The sequence below is a fragment of the Indicator indicator genome, chromosome 33 (genome assembly GCF_027791375.1).
Source record: "Indicator indicator isolate 239-I01 chromosome 33, UM_Iind_1.1, whole genome shotgun sequence".
NCBI classification, from domain to species: Eukaryota; Metazoa; Chordata; class Aves; order Piciformes; family Indicatoridae; genus Indicator; species Indicator indicator.
In genome coordinates this window covers 5882657-5899638 of record NC_072042.1, presented here as the reverse complement: position 1 = coordinate 5899638, position 16982 = coordinate 5882657, and the positions used below count along the sequence as shown (strand labels likewise).

Here is a 16982-nt window from a genome sequence, read left to right as displayed (position 1 = left end):
GGTTTCTTACAACATCCAAACCAGTTGCTGACTTTCCTTCAACTTATCTGATAGAGTTAAAAGCAAACAGCCTGGCAGTGCCACTGCAGCACAAGAGAGGCTTTCATCACACCTCAAAGCCTCTCAACCAGACAGGACTTTGGCTGATTGCATCTGCCCCTTCCCATTAAGTGGCCCTGGGAGGGAGCCACCCTCTGCAAGGGGCAGTGCCAGGGAGAAACCAGCTGGGCTCTGGGCTCCTGGAGGCTCCAAGAGGTTGGTTTTTTTTTTTTTCATAGGAGGAACATTCAGCACTCTGTGTTTATCCTGTCACTCAGCTCAGGTAAGCAAAGGCCAAGTGAAAGTGAATTTCTGAGCAAGCTTTGGGGCAGAGCTGACCTTCCCACTGTGCTTATGAATGGAGAAGCTTTCCAGCAGTTAAAAAAAACAAAATCCAACCTCTAACAGCTCTCAGGTGCTCAGGAAAAAAAAAAAAAAACACAGCCAAAACCAAACCTCCAACAGCTCCTGGGTGCTGAGGAGACTCAGCAGATGAGGTCCAGCCCTTGGGCAGGAGGTGCTGCTGGGGGTCTGGATGCTGCTCTGTGGGGATTCATCCCTCCCAGCCCTCCATACAAAGGCTCCCCCAGGTGAGAACTGCCCTGAGACTGCTCAGCTTCCACAACCAGAGCTTTTAGATTCAGCTCTTAGAGGTTCAGACCAGGGGAGCAGATAGGAGACAGCTGCTGGAGTAAGAGAAGCTGAAGCTTTATGACACTCTGTCAGGAGCTGTGTGATGGCATCTCTGAAACCTCCTCTCTGGGTAAAAATAAAACCAGAAGTAGAAATAAAATAAAATAACCAATTTCCATCAGCCTTTCATTCCCTGCTACTGGTTCAGGACTCTGCAGCACAAACACCAAGGGCCACCCCATCCCCTGCTGTCTGAATTCTGGCTTTGGAGGTTATCTGGGGTGGGGTGGGGGAGGAAGGAGGGGAGAAGAAGGATTGGGGGTGCCCTGCAGATGATTCTCATTTAATTTGGAAGGAGCTATAAAAAGTCAGCTTTGAAGCCTATCCTAAACACAAGGATTCAGCTGATTGAGAGCTCCTTTGCCTCTATCTCTTGGCTAATCATGGATCCACTTCTGCTGTGTCACTTCAAAGGCACAGCACAGCTGGGAGGGTTTTCATCAAAGCTTCTGCATGTCTGGGGGAGGTTTTCCCCCCCATGAATATACATCACTGGAGGCTCCTCTTCCCAGCTTTTCCCATGCCTCTCTCTGATTGATCCTCATTTCATTCAGATGAGCTCTTCCTCTCTGGATGGCTGAAGGGCAAGAGACAGCTCCCTCCAAAGCTTTCCCACTCGCCTGCATGCCTTCCCCGAAGATTTTCCTCTCCTCAGAGTGGGGGAGGGAGGGAGGGAAGGAGCTGTTCAGACAAGAGATTGAGCCTTTAAATTAAATTCTTGTCAGCTGAGGGCTGGGCCTGATGGTGGCGGGGGTGGGAGCACATTCTGCCAGGGTCGGGACTCTGGCCAGGTCCTCATCTGGTGCAGATGGGTGCCAGTGGCCTAAGCTCAGCACTCATCTCATCAAAGCTCAGAGCCCTCAGAGCCCTCCCCTCTCTGAAGGCAGCAGGTTGCTGGGTGAAGGCAGCACCTCCCCTCCGGGGACAGGCTGAGAGAGTTGGGGCTGCTCAGCCTGGGGTAAAGGCAGCTCTGGAGAGACCTTAGAGCAGCCTTCCAGCACCCAAAGGGGGCTGCAGGAGGGCTGGGAAGGGACTTTTTACAAGGGCTGGGACTGATAGGATGAGAGGGAAGAGATTTGGGACTGAGGAGGGCAGATTGAGACTGGAGAGTAGGGAGAAATTCTTTCCAGTGAGGATGGTGAGACACTGGGACAGGTTGCCGGGGGGGTCATGGATCTTCAAGAGCAGGTTGGAGGAGCAGCCTGGGCTGCTGGAAGGTGTCCCTGCCCACAGCAGGGGGGCTGCAAGTGGAGGATCTGTAAGGTCCCTTCCAACCCAAACCATCCTCTGGAGCTCTCAATCCTCCTCTGTGTGCCTGCCCTGCAGAGTACGTGAGCTGCACAGGTGAGGAGCCCTGGCAGGAGTTGCTCAATTCCCCTCTTTTTCAGGTTTTTTTTCCCAGCAGGGAGGGTCAGGCAGCTGGGTGGAATTTCAAACACTCAACCCCCCCTCAGCCAGGTTGGGATTTCACAAGAGCCCAGACCCTGTGTGCAGTCAGCAAAGTGCTGCTGCAGATCTGGGCCCCTCTCCCCAGCTCGGATGGGAGCTGAGCCCTCCTGGAAATTCTGGGCCCGGTGCCACCTGCTTACAGCATGTCTGCTGGCTGCTGGCCAGGCTCAGGAGTCTCAGCCTCATCTTAGCTCTTCTGCCCTCCACCCTCTAATTGCATATTCCCCAGGGCCAAAATGACCCCAGCCCTTGGCAGGTCAGGATGCTGCTGAGGCTCCTGGCTGTGCTCTCCTGCCCCACGGCAGTGCCAAGGTGCTGCTGCTTATGGCTCAGATAAACCCTGCAAGGACTCTTCTGTGCAGGGACCCAGGGAAGAGAGACAGCCACGAGAGCTGGCAACATCTGCTTGTCCAGTGAGACCTCCCCCCATGCCAGTGAGACCTCCCCCCATGCCAGTGAGACCTCCTCCCATGCCAGTGAGACCTCCCCCCATGCTATTGAGACCTTCCTCCATGCCAGTGAGAACTCCCCTCATGCCAGTGAGACTTTCCTCTGCTCCAGTGACACCTTCCTCCCTGCCAATGAGAGCCCTCCACAGATGGGGACCCTCTCTGAGAGCAGGAGAGCTGCAGAGCCACCACCTGTCACCCACCAGCAAAGCATCCCCAAGCCTGTGGCCTCACAGCCTGCTGTGTCCTCTCTTAGCTCCCAGCCCTGGAAACCACAGCGTGGACCTTTAGCAGGGAGATCCAAACAGGTCCTCAAGGACAAATCATCCTCCTGGGAACTCTTCCAACCTCACAATGCCTGTTGGCACTTCTAAATCCTGTCCTGCAGACTCAGGTCCAGGCTGCAGCTCTCCCCTCCACAGCAGTAGCCCCTCTGGAGAGGTCTCCCAAGCCAGGTGAGCTGTGTGGAGCTGCCTGGAACTGGGACTTTTCTTTCTCCCAGCCAGGGATGAGATTTTCCCCTCAGCAGTCTCCTGAATATTTAACTGGATCCTGAACGGTTTATCACTTCTTTCACCGGGATGTGGTGCTGGATTTACTCTGACCCAAGCCCCTCTCTGAATTGCAAGCTGGCAACAATAAAAGGGAGAAGTCTTTAATTAGTTATCTGCCTAATTAACTTTTACAGCACTGTACAGCTCTGGCATCCAAATGCTGCAATGCAAAACACTGCAAGCATTCAAACAAAGGTTCCTCCACCCCAGCAGGAAGCTGCTGCCACTGGGGCTTGCTGGGGAAGAGCATCTCACAGCCTTGGCCATGCTGTGCCTGGGTTCCTGCACAGCCACTGCCCTTCTCCTGGGGATGGCCAAATGAAAGGCACAGATGGAGAAAGGCTTCTCCCTGTCCTTGCCTCAGAGGGGCAAGGAAGCTGCTGAAGGGTCTTCAAGACTGAACAAGTCTTGTGGGGAGCAGCTGAGGGAACTGGGATGGTTTGGTCTGGAAATGGAGAGGCTGAGGGGAGACCTCCTTGCTCTCTGCAGCTCCCTGAAAGGAGGTTGGAGCCAGCTGCGGGTTGGTCTCTTTTCCCTACTGTCAAGTGGTGGGACAGGAGGCAATGGCCTCCAGCTGCACCAGGGGAGGTTCAGGTTGGATATTGAGAAAAAAAAAATCCTGCAGGAGTGGTCAGGGATTGGCACAGGCTGCCCAGGGAGGTGGTGGAGTCCCCAGCCCTGGAGGTGTTCAAGGAACCTGTGGCCATGGCACTTGGGGCCAGGGTTTGCTGGCCATTGTTGGGTTGCTGGTTGGATGTGATGACCTTGGAAGCCTTTTCCACCCCAAACCATGCTGTGAGTCCATGCTCTCACTGCACCACTGGGTGAAACACACACAGGGTGAAGTTTATTTCCTGTTTGAAATGTGCTTGCAGAGCTCCCTGGAGAGAGTTTCACAGCCAGGGTCAGTCCCTCTGCATCCCACAGCCCTGAGCCAAGAGAGGAACCAACCAGAGCCTGGGCTGCAGCAAGAGAAGTGTGGCCAGCAGGGCCAGGGAGGGGATTCTCCCCATATGCTCAGCTCTGCTGAGACCACACCTGGAGTACTGCATCCACTTCTGGAGCCTTTATTACAAGAGGGATCTGGACATGCTGGAAGGTGTCCAGAGAAGGGCCACCAGGATGAGCAGAGGGCTGGAGCTGCTCTGCTATGAGGAGAAACAGAGTTGGGGTTATTCAGTCTGGAAAAAAGGAGGCTCCAAGGCGACCTTCTTGTGGCCTTCAGTATCTGAAGGGGGCTACAAGAAAGCTGGGGAGGGACTTTTTAGGCTATCAGGGAGTGACAGGACTGGGGGGAATGGAATAAAGCTGGAAGTGGGGAGATTCAGACTGGAGGTGAGGAAGAAGTTCTTCCCCATGAGAGTGGTGAGAGCCTGGAATGGGTTGTGCAGGGAGGTGGTTGAGGCTCCATCCCTGGAGGTGTTTGCAGCCAGGCTGGATGAGGCTCTGGCCAGCCTGATGCAGTGTGAGGTGTCCCTGCCCATGCCCTTCCAACCCTGCCTGGTTCTATGCTTCTGCTGCTACCCCTGGCAGCAGGCAGGCTGGCATCACCTCCTCGAGCAGGCAAAAGGGCTAAGCTCTGGGGCCTGTGGGGTGCCCCCCAAGAGCAGAGCTTTGGCTCAGAGAGTGCAAGAGGCAGGCTGCTAGAGTGCAGCCTGTGTCTCTCTGTTGGGACTTGCAGGGTCCCCAGCGCCGTTCCCACGCTGGCAGCTGGGGGTTTCGGGGGCCTGGTGCCCCCAGGATGTTCCTGTGTTGTTGTATCTGCACCTTGTGGGCTAGCACATGTTTGACTCTGTGTGCACTGGAGTTTCACTGCTGCTGCAAGCCCAGGCAAGCTCCCTGACTGCTTGCAGCATGAGCACAAAGGTGCTGAGAAGGGGAAGGGACAGGTTCCAGGAAAAGGGAGAGGAGAGGGAGAGGGGAGGGGAGGGGAGGGGAGGGGAGGGGAGGGGGAGGGGAGGGGAGGGGAGGGGAGGGGAGGGGAGGGGAGGGGGAGGGGAGGGGAGGGGAGGGAGAGGGAGAGGAGAGGGAGAGGAGAGGGAGAGGAGAGGGAGAGGGAGGAGGGAGAGGAGAGGAGAGGAGAGGAGAGGAGAGGAGAGGAGAGGAGAGGAGAGGAGAGGAGAGGAGAGGAGAGGAGAGGAGAGGAGAGGAGAGGAGAGGAGAGGAGAGGAGAGGAGAGGAGAGGAGAGGAGAGGAGAGGAGAGGAGAGGAGAGGAGAGGAGAGCCTGGTTGATCAGAGGCTCTTTGCCCCACAGCCACGAGTCCCTTCCATACCTCTGTGTCCCTCTTTCAAGTCCTGCTAACAACTCGCCCTGAGCAGTGAGCTCCATCCTGCAAGGTGCTGAGCACCTTCAGCCAGACCTGGGGGGAAAAAAGAAAGCGGCTTGGGAGGGAAATTAAAGGGCTCCTGAAAGGAAATAGCTGTGTCCAGCACAGAGCAGGGCAGAGGAATTTGCCACTGTGGGAAGGCTGCTGGGACAAACAGCCCTGCCTGGGACAAGAAGCACTGCCTGGGACAAACAGCCCTGCCTGGGACAAACAGCCCTGCCTGGGACAAGAAGCACTGCCTGGGACAAACAGCCCTGCCTGGGACATGCAGCCCTGCCTGGGACAAGAAGCCCTGCCTGGGACATGCAGCCCTGCCTGGGACATGCAGCCCAGGAGAGGAGAGGAGAGGCAGCAAACAGCAGGGACTGGCAGCTTGAACCATAGAGTCAGTCAGGGCTGGAAGGGACCACAACATCTTTCACCACCCATGGGCAGGGATGGGTGGTGAAAGATGTTGAAGGAAATCTTCCTCCCCTTGCCCTCTGATGTTACTTTGCCCAGCTCTAAAGCCAGGCCCGTGCTGCCCACTTCTGCCCCCAGGGTTACATCAGCTCCACCACCTCCAGACAGAGAGAGATGGAGCCAAGAAAAGCAACCTCAGGCTGCTGAAAGATGGAGCCTCTGCTGGTAGCTTCCCAAGTCAAAGATGTCACTTTCCAGCTGCCAAGCTTTGGGCTTATGCCTCTGTGGCTCCTGTTTTCTGTGCCTTTGGGTCCCTGTGTGCACATCCCTGTGGAGAGGGATCTAGGGCTAGGTGCTGGAAAGAAGAAGAGGAGGAGGAGGAGGAGAAGGAGGAGGAGAAGGAGTAGGAGGAGGAGGAGGAGGAGGAGGAAGAGGAGCAAATAGAAGGAGTTGGGGGGAGAGCAAAGGGAAGGAGTTGGGGTGAGAGCAAAGGGAAGGAGTTGGGGTGAGAGCAAAGTGAAGCAGTTGGGATGAGAGCAAGGGGAAGGAGTTGGGGTGAGAGCAAAGGGAAGGAGTTGGGGTGAGAGCCAAAGGGAAGGAGGTGGGGTGAGAGCAAGGGGAAGGAGTTGGGGTGAGAGCAAGGGGAAGGAGTTGGGGTGAGAGCAAGGGGAAGGAGTTGGGCTGGCACCGCCCTGCTGCTGCCTGTTGCCTCCAAAGGTTTCAGGAAATGAAAGCAGAGCCCCAACTGTGCCTTCCTCCCCAGATTAGGGCTGCACTTCCTGCAGTGCCCATCCTCAAGAGAGGAAGACACAGTCAGCCTGACTCAGGAGAGGCTGCAGGGTTTGCCCTCGTGCCCTGAATCATCTGTGGCACACAAAGAGGTAAGAGGCAGTGAAGGGAGGGAGTCCCCCAGGAATCCTCTGTTACTCCAGCAGTGTGGCAAAGACCCACCTGGAGCTGAGGCACTGCCCTGAGGAACAACGACCCCAAGCCAGCACACCTGAGTGAACCTGTGGGGGACAGCACAGCACTGTGGCATGGTTTGCCCAGCAATGCAGAGCAGTAGCAAGCTCAGCCCTCTGCAGCAGCTTGATCCTGTGCAGCTGCAGGCAGCCTGGTCCTATGCAGCAGCTGCAGGCAGCCTGGTCCTGTGCAGCAGCAGCAGCAGGCTGCTCTGCCTGCAGTCATGAAGCCACAGAATCACAGCCTGGCTTGAGTTGGAAGAGACCTTAAAGCTCACCCAGTTCCACCGCCCTGCCATGGGCAGGGACACCTCCCACCAGCCCAGGTTGCTCAAGGCCTCATCCAGCCTGGCCTTGAACATTTCCAGGGATGAGGCATCCACACCTTCTCTGGGCAGCCCATTCCAGTGTCTCAGCACCCTCCCAGTCAAGAGCTTCTTCCTAGTGTCCAATCCCCCCTGCTCTGGTTTCCAGCCATTGTCCCATATCACCACCTTCCCTTAGAAACTATAAAAAGTCCCTCAAAAAAAAAAAAAAAAAAAAGTCACCACAGGCCAGAGGAGCTCCCAGCAGGCTCCCAGCACACCCGTGGGTGCTGTGGTGTTTCCTGCCCTGCACACAAGGGAGATAATTCTTGCTCCAGACAGGACATGATCCATGTCCTGAGTGGGCAACAGGCCAGAGACAAAAGCTGCTCAAGCAGGAGAGCAAAACTTCAGTGTGTGCAACACCCTCCAAAAGGAGAGTCCCAGCATGGGCAGGGCTAGAAGGGAACTCTGGAGCTCATCCAGTCCAACCCCACTGCTAAAGCAGGGCACCCACAGCACCTTGCCCAGGACTGCAATGTCAAGGCAGGTTTGGAAGCTCTCCAGAGAAGAAGGCTGATGCAGGGCACTGTCCAGGAGGGTCCTTTCAGTGTGGAGAAGAGAAGGCTGAGAGGGGATCTGATCAATGTCTATCAATAGGTGAGGGCTGGGGGTCAGGAGGGAGGGGACAGGGACAGGGACAGACTCTGCTCAGCTGCAACCTGGGATAGGACAAGGGGCAATGGATAGAAACTCCAGCACAGGAGGTTCCACCTCAACATGAGGAGGAACTTCTGCACTGTGAGGCTCCCACAGCCCTGGAGTAGGTTGCCCAGAGAGGTTATGGAGTCTCCTTCTTTGGAGCCTTTCCAGCCCCATCTGGATGTGTTCCTGTGCTGGATCCTCTGGTCCTGCTCTGGCAGGTGGTTGGACTCAATGATCTCTGAGCTTGCAATTCTGGCCTAGCTCTTTCCTGTCACCAGTTACAGCCATGTCTAAGCAGGTGGAAAAAAGCTGCTTTACAAGCCGCACAGAGACAAAGAAAAGCATGGGGGCTAACACATCAAGGGAACCTCCTAGCACCAAATTTCCTTTTCCATTTGCTCTCTTTCGAGGAGAGAGACTAAATGGAGCTTGCAATTCTGGCCTAGCTCTTTCCTGTCACCAGTTACAGCCATGTCTAAGCAGGTGGAAAAAAGCTGCTTTACAAGCCGCACAGAGACAAAGAAAAGCATGGGGGCTACAACATCAAGGGAACCTCCTAGCACCAAATTTCTTTTTCCATTTGCTCTCTTTGGAGGAGAGAGTCTAAATGGAGCTTGCAATTCTAGGCTAGCTCTTTCCTGTCACCAGTTACAGCCATGTCTAAGCATGCGGAAAAAATGTGCTTTCTAATCCGCACAAAGAAAAGCATGGGGGCTAACACATGAAGGGAACCTCCTAGCACCAAATTTCTTTTTCCATTTGCTCTCTTTTGAGGAGAGAGTGTAAATGGAGCTTGCATTTCTTGGCTAGCTCTTTCCTGGCAGCAGTTACAGCCATGTCTAAGCAGGTGGAAAAAAGTTGCTTTGCAAGCTAAACAGAGACAAACAAAACCATTGGGGGCTAACACATGAAGGGAACCTCCTAGCACCAAATTTCTTTTCCCATTTGCTCTCTTTTGAGGAGTGAGTCTAAATGGAGCTTGCAATTCTGGACTAGCTCTTTCCTGGCAGCATTTACAGAGGTCCTTTCCAACCCCTAACATTCTGTGAGCTGTGGTGCTGCGCTTGGAGCTTGCCAGAAGATGCTCTTCTGAGGAAGAGGACTACTTTGTCTGACAGGCACGACACTCCGTTGCTCAGCTCTCCCCTACCGCCCAGCTGTCTGATGGCAGAAGATTTTGTGTTTCCTGGGACAGGTTCTCAGTCAGGCAAAAACCAGGGGGAGTTTTGCCACAGAGCCTGGTGGGGCGCAGATTTCAGAGCAGACGTTTCCCAGGAAGCACTGACGGTGATGATGATGATGACGATTAGACACTGGCACAGGTTGCCCAGGGAGGTGGTGGAAGCCTCATCCCTGGAGGTTTTTAAGGGCAGACTGGATGTGGCTCGGAGCAACCTGATCCAGTGCAAGGTGTCCCTGCCCATAGCAGGGGGCTTGGAACTGGATTAGCCTTGAGGTCCCTTCCAACCCTGACAATTCTATGATTCTATGATTCTGTGTTGATGGTGATGATGAGATTCAGCCCTTGCAAACACTACACCTCACTCCAAGAGAAGCTGCCTGAGGGCTCTTTGCAGAACTCAATGAGAACAGTCAGAGACTGGAATCATCTCCCAGGGGAAGCAGTGGATTCCTCTGCACTGGACAGTCTGAAGACTCAGCTTGCCAGGGTGATGAGCTCATTTCAGCTCCACCATCACCCAGAAAGGTTGAAGTACATGCTCATTGGGGTCCCTTCCAATCTCTGCCAATTCAGAGATTTCCCCCCTCCCTCCCCCCCTGCCAACAGAAGTGAAGGGGAAACCCCTGCCCTGTTGTAGACACCAACATCACACTCTGGGGCTTCTTATTGCTGCCTTATCCCCATCTCTCTCAGGCAATAAAAACTTCTTTGATTTCTATTAGGATTTCACAGCCAAGCAGGTGAATTCCAAAGGTCAGCTCCTCCCCGAGGTCCCTCGGCAGACACTGCTCAGGCTGCTGCGCTGCGCTGGCAGGCGGCAGGGGGCAGGGAGCAGCTGTGTTTCACTGGAGGGCGTTGTGCTGCACTCTCAACACCTCCTTTCTTTTAGGTTTTTTTTATTCCTCCCATCCACACCACCCTGGCAGCAGCTCCTTCCCCGCTTCGGTGAGCAGGGCTGGCTCTGGGCCGTACCAGGAAGCGTGGCCGTGGGCGTGCAGGGCACCCGCTGCGCGCTCTGCCGGCAGCCACTCGGCTCCAACGCAGCAAGATGAGGAGGTAGCAAGGAAAAGAAAGCCTCTCTCGAGCGGCAGAGCTCTGCTCTGGCATGTCCTCCTGGAGAGCCAGCGTCCTGATGGCACTGTGCTTCCTGCAGCAGGCTGGAGGTACAGCGGGGGACGCGGGGGCTCTGCCGGGAGGCTTTGCTTGGAGGAGGGAAGGTGTGGATGGGCACAGCTGCAGCAGTCGGGTGATTCACATAAGGTGAAAGAGAAAACTCCGGGGAGGCCTTAAAGCAGCCTTCCAGCACCTGGAGAAAGAAAACAGTGCCTGCATGACAGGTGGGGAGGGGCTGTGTCCAAGGGCAGGTAGCACTGGGACAAGGGACAAGGCTTTGGAACTAGAGCAGGGCAGATCTTGGCTGATCAGTTGGACTTGATGAGTTCAGAGGTCTCTTCCAACCTGGTTGATTCTGTGATTCTGTGACACTAGCACAAGCCCTATGAGGAGAGGCTGAGGGAGCTGGGGGTGTTTAGCCTGGAGAAGAGGAGGCTCAGGGCAGACCTCATTGCTGTCTACAGCTACCTGAAGGGAGGTTGTAGCCAGGAGGGGTTTGGTCTTTTCTCCCAGGCAAGCAGCACCAGAACAAGAGGACACAGTCTCAAGCTGCACCAGGGGAGGTTTAGGCTGGAGGTGAGGAGAAAGTTCTTCCCAGAGAGAGTGGTTGGCCATTGGAATGTGCTGCCCAGGGAGGTGGTGGAGTCACCATCCCTGGAGGTGTTCAAGAGGGGATTGGACGTGGCACTTGGTGCCATGGTTTAGATAGGCATGAGGTGTAGGGTGACAGGTTGGACTGGATGATCCTTGAGGTCTCTTCCAACCTTCTTGATTCTATGATTCTGTGATTCTGTAACATTAGGAAGAGATTCTTTGCTCTGAGGGTGGTGGAACATTGGAACAAGTTGCCCAGGGAGGTGCTGGAGGCCCCCTCCCTGAAAACAGTCAAGGTCAGGCTTGATGGGGCTCTGAGCAGCCTTACCTAGCTGGGGATGTCCCTGCTGACCACAGGAAGGTTGGACAGGATGACCTCTAGAGATCCCTTCCAACTCAAACCATTCTCTGGTGCTCTGCCACCCTTCACCAACCTCCTGGCTGCTGCTGTTTTGATCAGGTCAGGGGAAACTCCCTGCTCCTCAAAACGTGACTCTGCTGTCCAAGGATTTTGACATGATTCTGATGTGGACTCCAGGAGAAGGCTCCCCACCAGGGGTGACATACACTGTGAGGTATGAGAGGTAAGTGCTTGGGGGGTGTCTGATTAGAAGCATGGCACAGGAAAGAGTGGTTGGGGATGTCCCCTCCCTGGGGCTGTTCCAGGTGGGATGAGGTGTGGAGCAGCTGAGTCTAATTGAGAGGTGTCCCTGGGCATGGTGGGGAGGTTGGAGTCAATGATCTCTGAGCACTCTGCCAACCTGAGCCATCCTAGGATTCTAATTAGGATCCCTTCACCAAAACCAGTTCTTATCCATCTGTGAAGTGCTCCAAACTGAGCAAGATTCTTAGAATGGGTTGGGTTGGAAGGGACCTCAAAGCTCATCCAGCTCCAACCCCCTGCCATGGGCAGGGACACCTCCCACCAGCCCAGCTTGCTCAAGGTCTCATCCAGCCTGGGCTTTGAACACCTCCAGGGAGGGGACAGCCACAGCCTCCCAGGGCAGCCTGTTCCACACTTGGTAGTCATCCTCCAGAAGCCTTCCCTGCCTTGCTCTGGAAGCTGTCCCAGAGCAGTGTGTTTGATTTTCTGCCCTGCCTGTTCCTTCCCTTAGCCAGCAGCACCTGAGCAAGTGGATGAAGGTTCCTCACTGCAAAGCCATTCAGAGAACCTCCTGCAACCTGACCTGTGAGCTCCCAAACTACTTTGTCAAAGCTCGAGCTCGAGTCAAAGCTGTTTGGGGAAGCTCTCAGTCCCCATGGGTGGAATCAGAATTCAAGGAGTACCACCTGGATGGTGAGTGGCTCTTAGGCTCCAGGACATCCCAACAAGTGCTGGCAGGTCACACACCACAGAGAGACAAGCAGCTTGTGGCAGAGGTCTGGGTGAGGACAAGCAACAAGGAGTCATCATCACTTGAAAATGATTTTGGGTAGCAAGTGTCAGAATGTGGTCATCACTGCTCTGGGTGAGCTGCTGCAAGCTTGGCAGGTTCCAGAGGGGCTATGTTAGAGCAAAAAAAGCTCTTCCTTTGCCTTCCCCCTCTCAGAAGATGACAGAAGGAAGAAATTCTTCCCCAAGAGGGTGGTGAGACACTGACACAGGTTGCCCAGGGAGGTGGTGGAAGCCTCATCCCTGGAGGTTTTTGCAGCCAGGCTGGATGAGGCTGTGAGCAACCTGCTGTGGTGTGAGGTGTCCCTGCCCATGGCAGGGGGGTTGGAACTGGATGGACCTTGAGGTCCCTTCCAACTCTGACAATTTTGTGCTTCTAAGAGCAGAGCAGTCAGAGAAAAGCCTTAGTTCTGTGAGGCTGAGGCAGAAGCCAGCCCTCTGCTCATGCCTGGTCACTCCATTGCAGTGGAACTGGCTCCCCCAGTGCTGAATGTGACCCTGGAGGACAACTCCATCCACGTGAAGGCCTCCTTCCCCTTGGCCTCCTGTGTGGAGAGCCTGGTTTGGATGTATGACCTGAAGCTTTGGAAAGCTGGCTCTGAAGACAAGGTCAGTCAAAGGGGCACTACTTTGAAATGGAGGAAAGATGCCCAGCTTGAAGTAAGAGTTACAAATCTCTGGGCAGGGAGAGACTGGATGGGAAGCCTGGAGAACATGAGATGGCCAAACCAGAGTGGAAGCAAAGCCAGAGGGGAAAAGTGTCTGTATGTGTGTGTGTCCAGAGAAGGGCAAGGAAAGTGGGGAAGGGTCTGGAGAACAGGGCTGGTGAGGAGAGGCTGAGGGAACTGGGGGTGTTTAGTGTGGAGAAGAGGAGGCTGAGGGAGACCTCCTTGCTCTCTACAGCTCCCTGAAAGGAGGTTGGAGTGAGGTGGAGAAACCTCACCCAGCTAATGACAGAATCACCTCTCCAACCCTCTGCTCTTTTTGTCTGTCAGCAGGCAACATGTAAAAGATACTTCAGGAAGCAAACAGCAACCATTAACACCACTGCCCTTCAGGGCAACTACTGCCTGAGTGCCAGGTCCTCCTTCCAAAGCATTGACTTCAAGCACAGCCAGTTCTCCCAACCACTCTGTGTGCTACTGAACCACAAAGGTATGGCCCTGCTGAGGAAAGGATCTGTTGAGGCATCAAATGGGAGTTGGGGCAAGGCAAAGTTTTCCACCAAATTCAGCTTCTCAACCGAAAAAAAAAAAAAAAAAAAAAACGAAAAGAAAAAGAAAACAAAACCCCAAAAGGTTTTCCTCTTGGCCTGGTTGGATGTTGCAGGGAGAGGTTCCTGCAGAGCTGCTTTAAGAAAATCCAATCCTGAAACAGTTTGGAACTCAGGAGATGTTGAACTTGAGTTATGCTCATGATGAAAGTTTGGAAGTAGTCAAATTTATCCTGAAAATCAGGGACTAAAGCCTCAGTTCTGCCCTGCTCCCAGGGAGGCAGTGCCTGGGGTCAGAGCTCCCTGTGGCTGTGGCTGACCTCAGGAAGGTTTCTTTGCATTTGCAAAATAAGGATCTGCAGTTTTCTGAGCTTTCTGAGGGGGAAAAGCTGACTCCAAGAGCCTCCCATGGGCATAAACTGTGCCACCAGCAGGAGATGATTGTTGTTCCTTTCCCCTTCTTCAGCAGTGGAATGGAAGTTGCCCTTTGCTGTCACCATCCCTGTGTTTGTCCTGCCCATCTTCCTCAGCAGCCCCTTCATCATCTGCTTGCTGAAACAAGATGCCAAGCAGAAGAAGGTGCCTCATGCTCTGGTATGGCTCCAACACCGGGGTCCTCTGCTGGCTCAGAGCCTTGCTGACGTTCAGAGGGTAACTGGGGAGGAGTGGGAGAGTCCTGAGCCCCCCACTTGTCCCATGGGGACTCTGCTTTCCTGTTGCCAGACGTTTCAGAGAGTCACAGAATGGTTTGGGTTGGAAGGGACCTTAAAGATCATCTAGTTCCAACCAACCAGTCACGGGCAGAGTCTCCATCCACTAAACCAGGTTGTTTCTTCCCACAGCATCACTAACTCCCTGGTTAAATCCTTGGCAGGATTTATCTCCCCTGAAAGCTGCTGGAGCAGACCTTCACTGTGAGCTCAGCACAAAGGAGTTCCTCAGGGACTATCTCATCTGCACACAGCTGCCAGTGTCCCAAGGGAAGACAACCAAAGCTTCAGCAAGAAACAGCCTACCACGCATGGCTTCTTTCCTATCATCATCATCGGAGGAGGAGGGGGAGGAAGACAGCAGTGCTTTCATCCCATACATTAGAATGCCTTATTTTCCCAAGAGACATCTCAACTCTCAACCATCCAGGACAGATCAGGGGAAAAGCAGCTTGGACTCTGGAACTGGAGATCTCTCTGTGGGCAGTGAGTCTGAGCCTGACCTAAGCACCTTGGGTTTTACTTTCTTTCCACTGAGGAAGAGTGAGGAGGACACCTCGGGATCCCAAGCCAGTGAGAAGTCATCCCTTTCCCACAGCTCCTCCCTGGGAAGAATCTCTCTCACTGATGTGAGATTCCCAGGTCCTGAGGAGCATGGGCAGCAGGGTGCAGGCAGGGAGGGATGCCTGGATGTGACCCCACGTCAAACACTGGCAGAGGGCACTTGTGCCACGCTTACAGGTGCCCATCACCGCCTGCCTGGGCAGGACCTTCACTGCACCAGGTGTTCCCAGGGAGCAGCAGCTGAGCTGCACACCCAGCTGGGGGAGACAGCCCAGCTCCAGGAGCAGCCCAGCAGCCAGCTGCTCACTTCCTTCCAGACACTGCAGGTGGCAGAAGACGAAGGCATTGCCAGCGACTGTGACAGCGACACTCCGGCAGCAGGGACACCTCCTGCGCCCAGGGGGCTGGGTGAGGCGTTGGGCACCGCGGGTGTGGAGGGAAAACTTCACCAGGGGGTGAGATTCAAAGGCTATGAGCATGCACATTACATGGTAAGGAGCTAGAGGACCCTGCCTCTGTGGTGTGCCTGGGAAATGTTGGAGAGATCCAGGGAGCCAGGCAAGGACACCTGAACAGGGACAAAAACAGGGACAGGAACAAGGACACCTGAACAAGGACAAAGACAAGAACAAAGACATCTGAACAAGGACACCTGAACAGGGACAAAATCAGGGACAGGAACAAAGACATCTGAACAAGGACACCTGAACAGGGACAAAAACAGGGACAGGAACAAAGACATCTGAACAAGGACACCTGAACAGGGACAAAAACAGGGACAGGAACAAAGACATCTGAACAGGGACAAGAACAAGGACAAGAACAAAGACACCTGAACAGGGACAAGAACAAGGACACCTCAACAAGGACAAAGACAAGAACAAAGACATCAGGACAAGGACACCTGAACAAAGACAAGGACACCTGAACAGGGACAGCTCAACAAGAACACCTGATCAGGGACAAGAACAAAGACACCTGAACAGGGACACCTGAACAGGGACAAGGACAACAAAAAAGATATCTGAACAAGGACACCTGAACAGGGACAAGGACAAGGACAGCTGAACAGGGACACCTGAACATGGACACCTGAACAGGGACAAACAACCTTTAGTGGTGCTTTTTGTATTTATTCACCTAAAGAGGTTTTTTTTTCCTACTGGTGTCTGACCTACCAAGGCACAGGGACACTGAAGGTGACCTATTCCTGCTGAGTAGCTACTCTGCCCTCAGCATCCACCTGTAGGTGCTGTGCTAAGGTGCTAAAGCTTAGGAGGCTTAGGAGGAGGCAGCCATGAAGCCAGCTGGGGTGAGACGTGGAGTGAGACCTCTCTGGTAGGGGTCACACAGCAAGCACCCAGTGCCTTGTGTTCACTCCAGGCTTCAGAGCAAGGTGGCTTTGACCTGTGAGTTATGGAAGGCAAAACCACCTCTGGGAGAGCAAAAGCACAGCCTGGACCTGTGCAAAACTGTCAGCTGAAAGCACAGAGCTGTGCCTGCAGGTTGAGCCTGGGGCAGGGTCACTCTCATGGGGAAGAACTTTCCAGCCTCACCTTGAATATCTGCAGGGATGGAATCCCAACCACCTCCCTGGGCAACCTGTTGCAGTGTTCCAGCACCAGCAAGAGGCAAACCTCCCTTGCCTGGGCAGTGCTGGCCTGTTTGGTGGAGTTTGAATTTGCTCTCTTCACACCTCACAGCAAACCTCTCCCATTTTAGCCCAGCGAAAGGAGAAGCAGAAAAGCAAAGCATTAAGATGCAGAGGGAAGCACTCAACAGCTAAGCTCTGCCTTCAGAGCTGTCAGGGGGCTGGTGGAAGATGTTAAAGCTGAAGCAGGAGAGCAGTGTTAGAGGTAGGGGTGGTAGGGAGGGGTTGGGAATTGCTCTGGAATGAAAATGTGCTAATTAAAGTCCTGGATGAAAACACGGAGGGGAGGTGGGAGAAGAGATTCATCCACAAGAATTTTTCTTTTGCTTTGTTTTTATTTTTCTCTTGCCTGTCCTCCACGGAGATTCCTCAGGGATATCCTGCATTGCAATCCCTGCAGTTCATTCAGGCAGATAGGGATCACCCGGATCCAATCACCACCCACTCTCTTGTGCAATCAGGGAAAGCCCCCAGGCTGTGGCTTACAGGAAGCTCCGAGGCTGTGTAACCTCGACAGAACCCTTCTGACATGTCTCAGCTCTGCAAACAGCGCCTGGGATCAGGTTTGTCTTGTCCAGGCTTTCCCAGGATGGAAGCTGGGAGGAAGGCTGTAGGTTAGCTGAGCTCCTGCTGGAGGCAGCATCCTGCTCCTCCACGAGTTCTCTCCCCAGGGCT

General features: G+C 54.2%; 1 protein-coding gene across 1 annotated transcript; it reads left to right on the top strand.

Moving 5' to 3' along the window:
* The first annotated feature begins 10174 nt into the window (after positions 1–10174).
* On the top strand, positions 10175–15159 carry IFNLR1 (interferon lambda receptor 1). Its single transcript, XM_054395464.1, has 7 exons — positions 10175–10232; positions 11237–11360; positions 11892–12073; positions 12636–12778; positions 13168–13324; positions 13849–13976; positions 14257–15159. Exons 1-7 carry the CDS (start codon positions 10175–10177, stop codon positions 15157–15159), a joined length of 1695 nt encoding a protein of 564 aa, XP_054251439.1.
* Positions 15160–16982: the final 1823 nt, after the last annotated feature.

Excerpts from the sequence above, each read along its gene's own strand:
- IFNLR1 (XM_054395464.1), top strand. The coding sequence starts at position 10,175 with ATGTCCTCCTGGAGAGCCAGCGTCCTGATGGCACTGTGCTTCCTGCAG. Across the intron at positions 10,233-11,236 it reads CTTCCTGCAGCAGGCTGGAG|GTCAGGGGAAACTCCCTGCT; the intron begins GTACAGCGGGGG and ends TGTTTTGATCAG. Across the intron at positions 13,325-13,848 it reads TGTGCTACTGAACCACAAAG|CAGTGGAATGGAAGTTGCCC; the intron begins GTATGGCCCTGC and ends CCCCTTCTTCAG.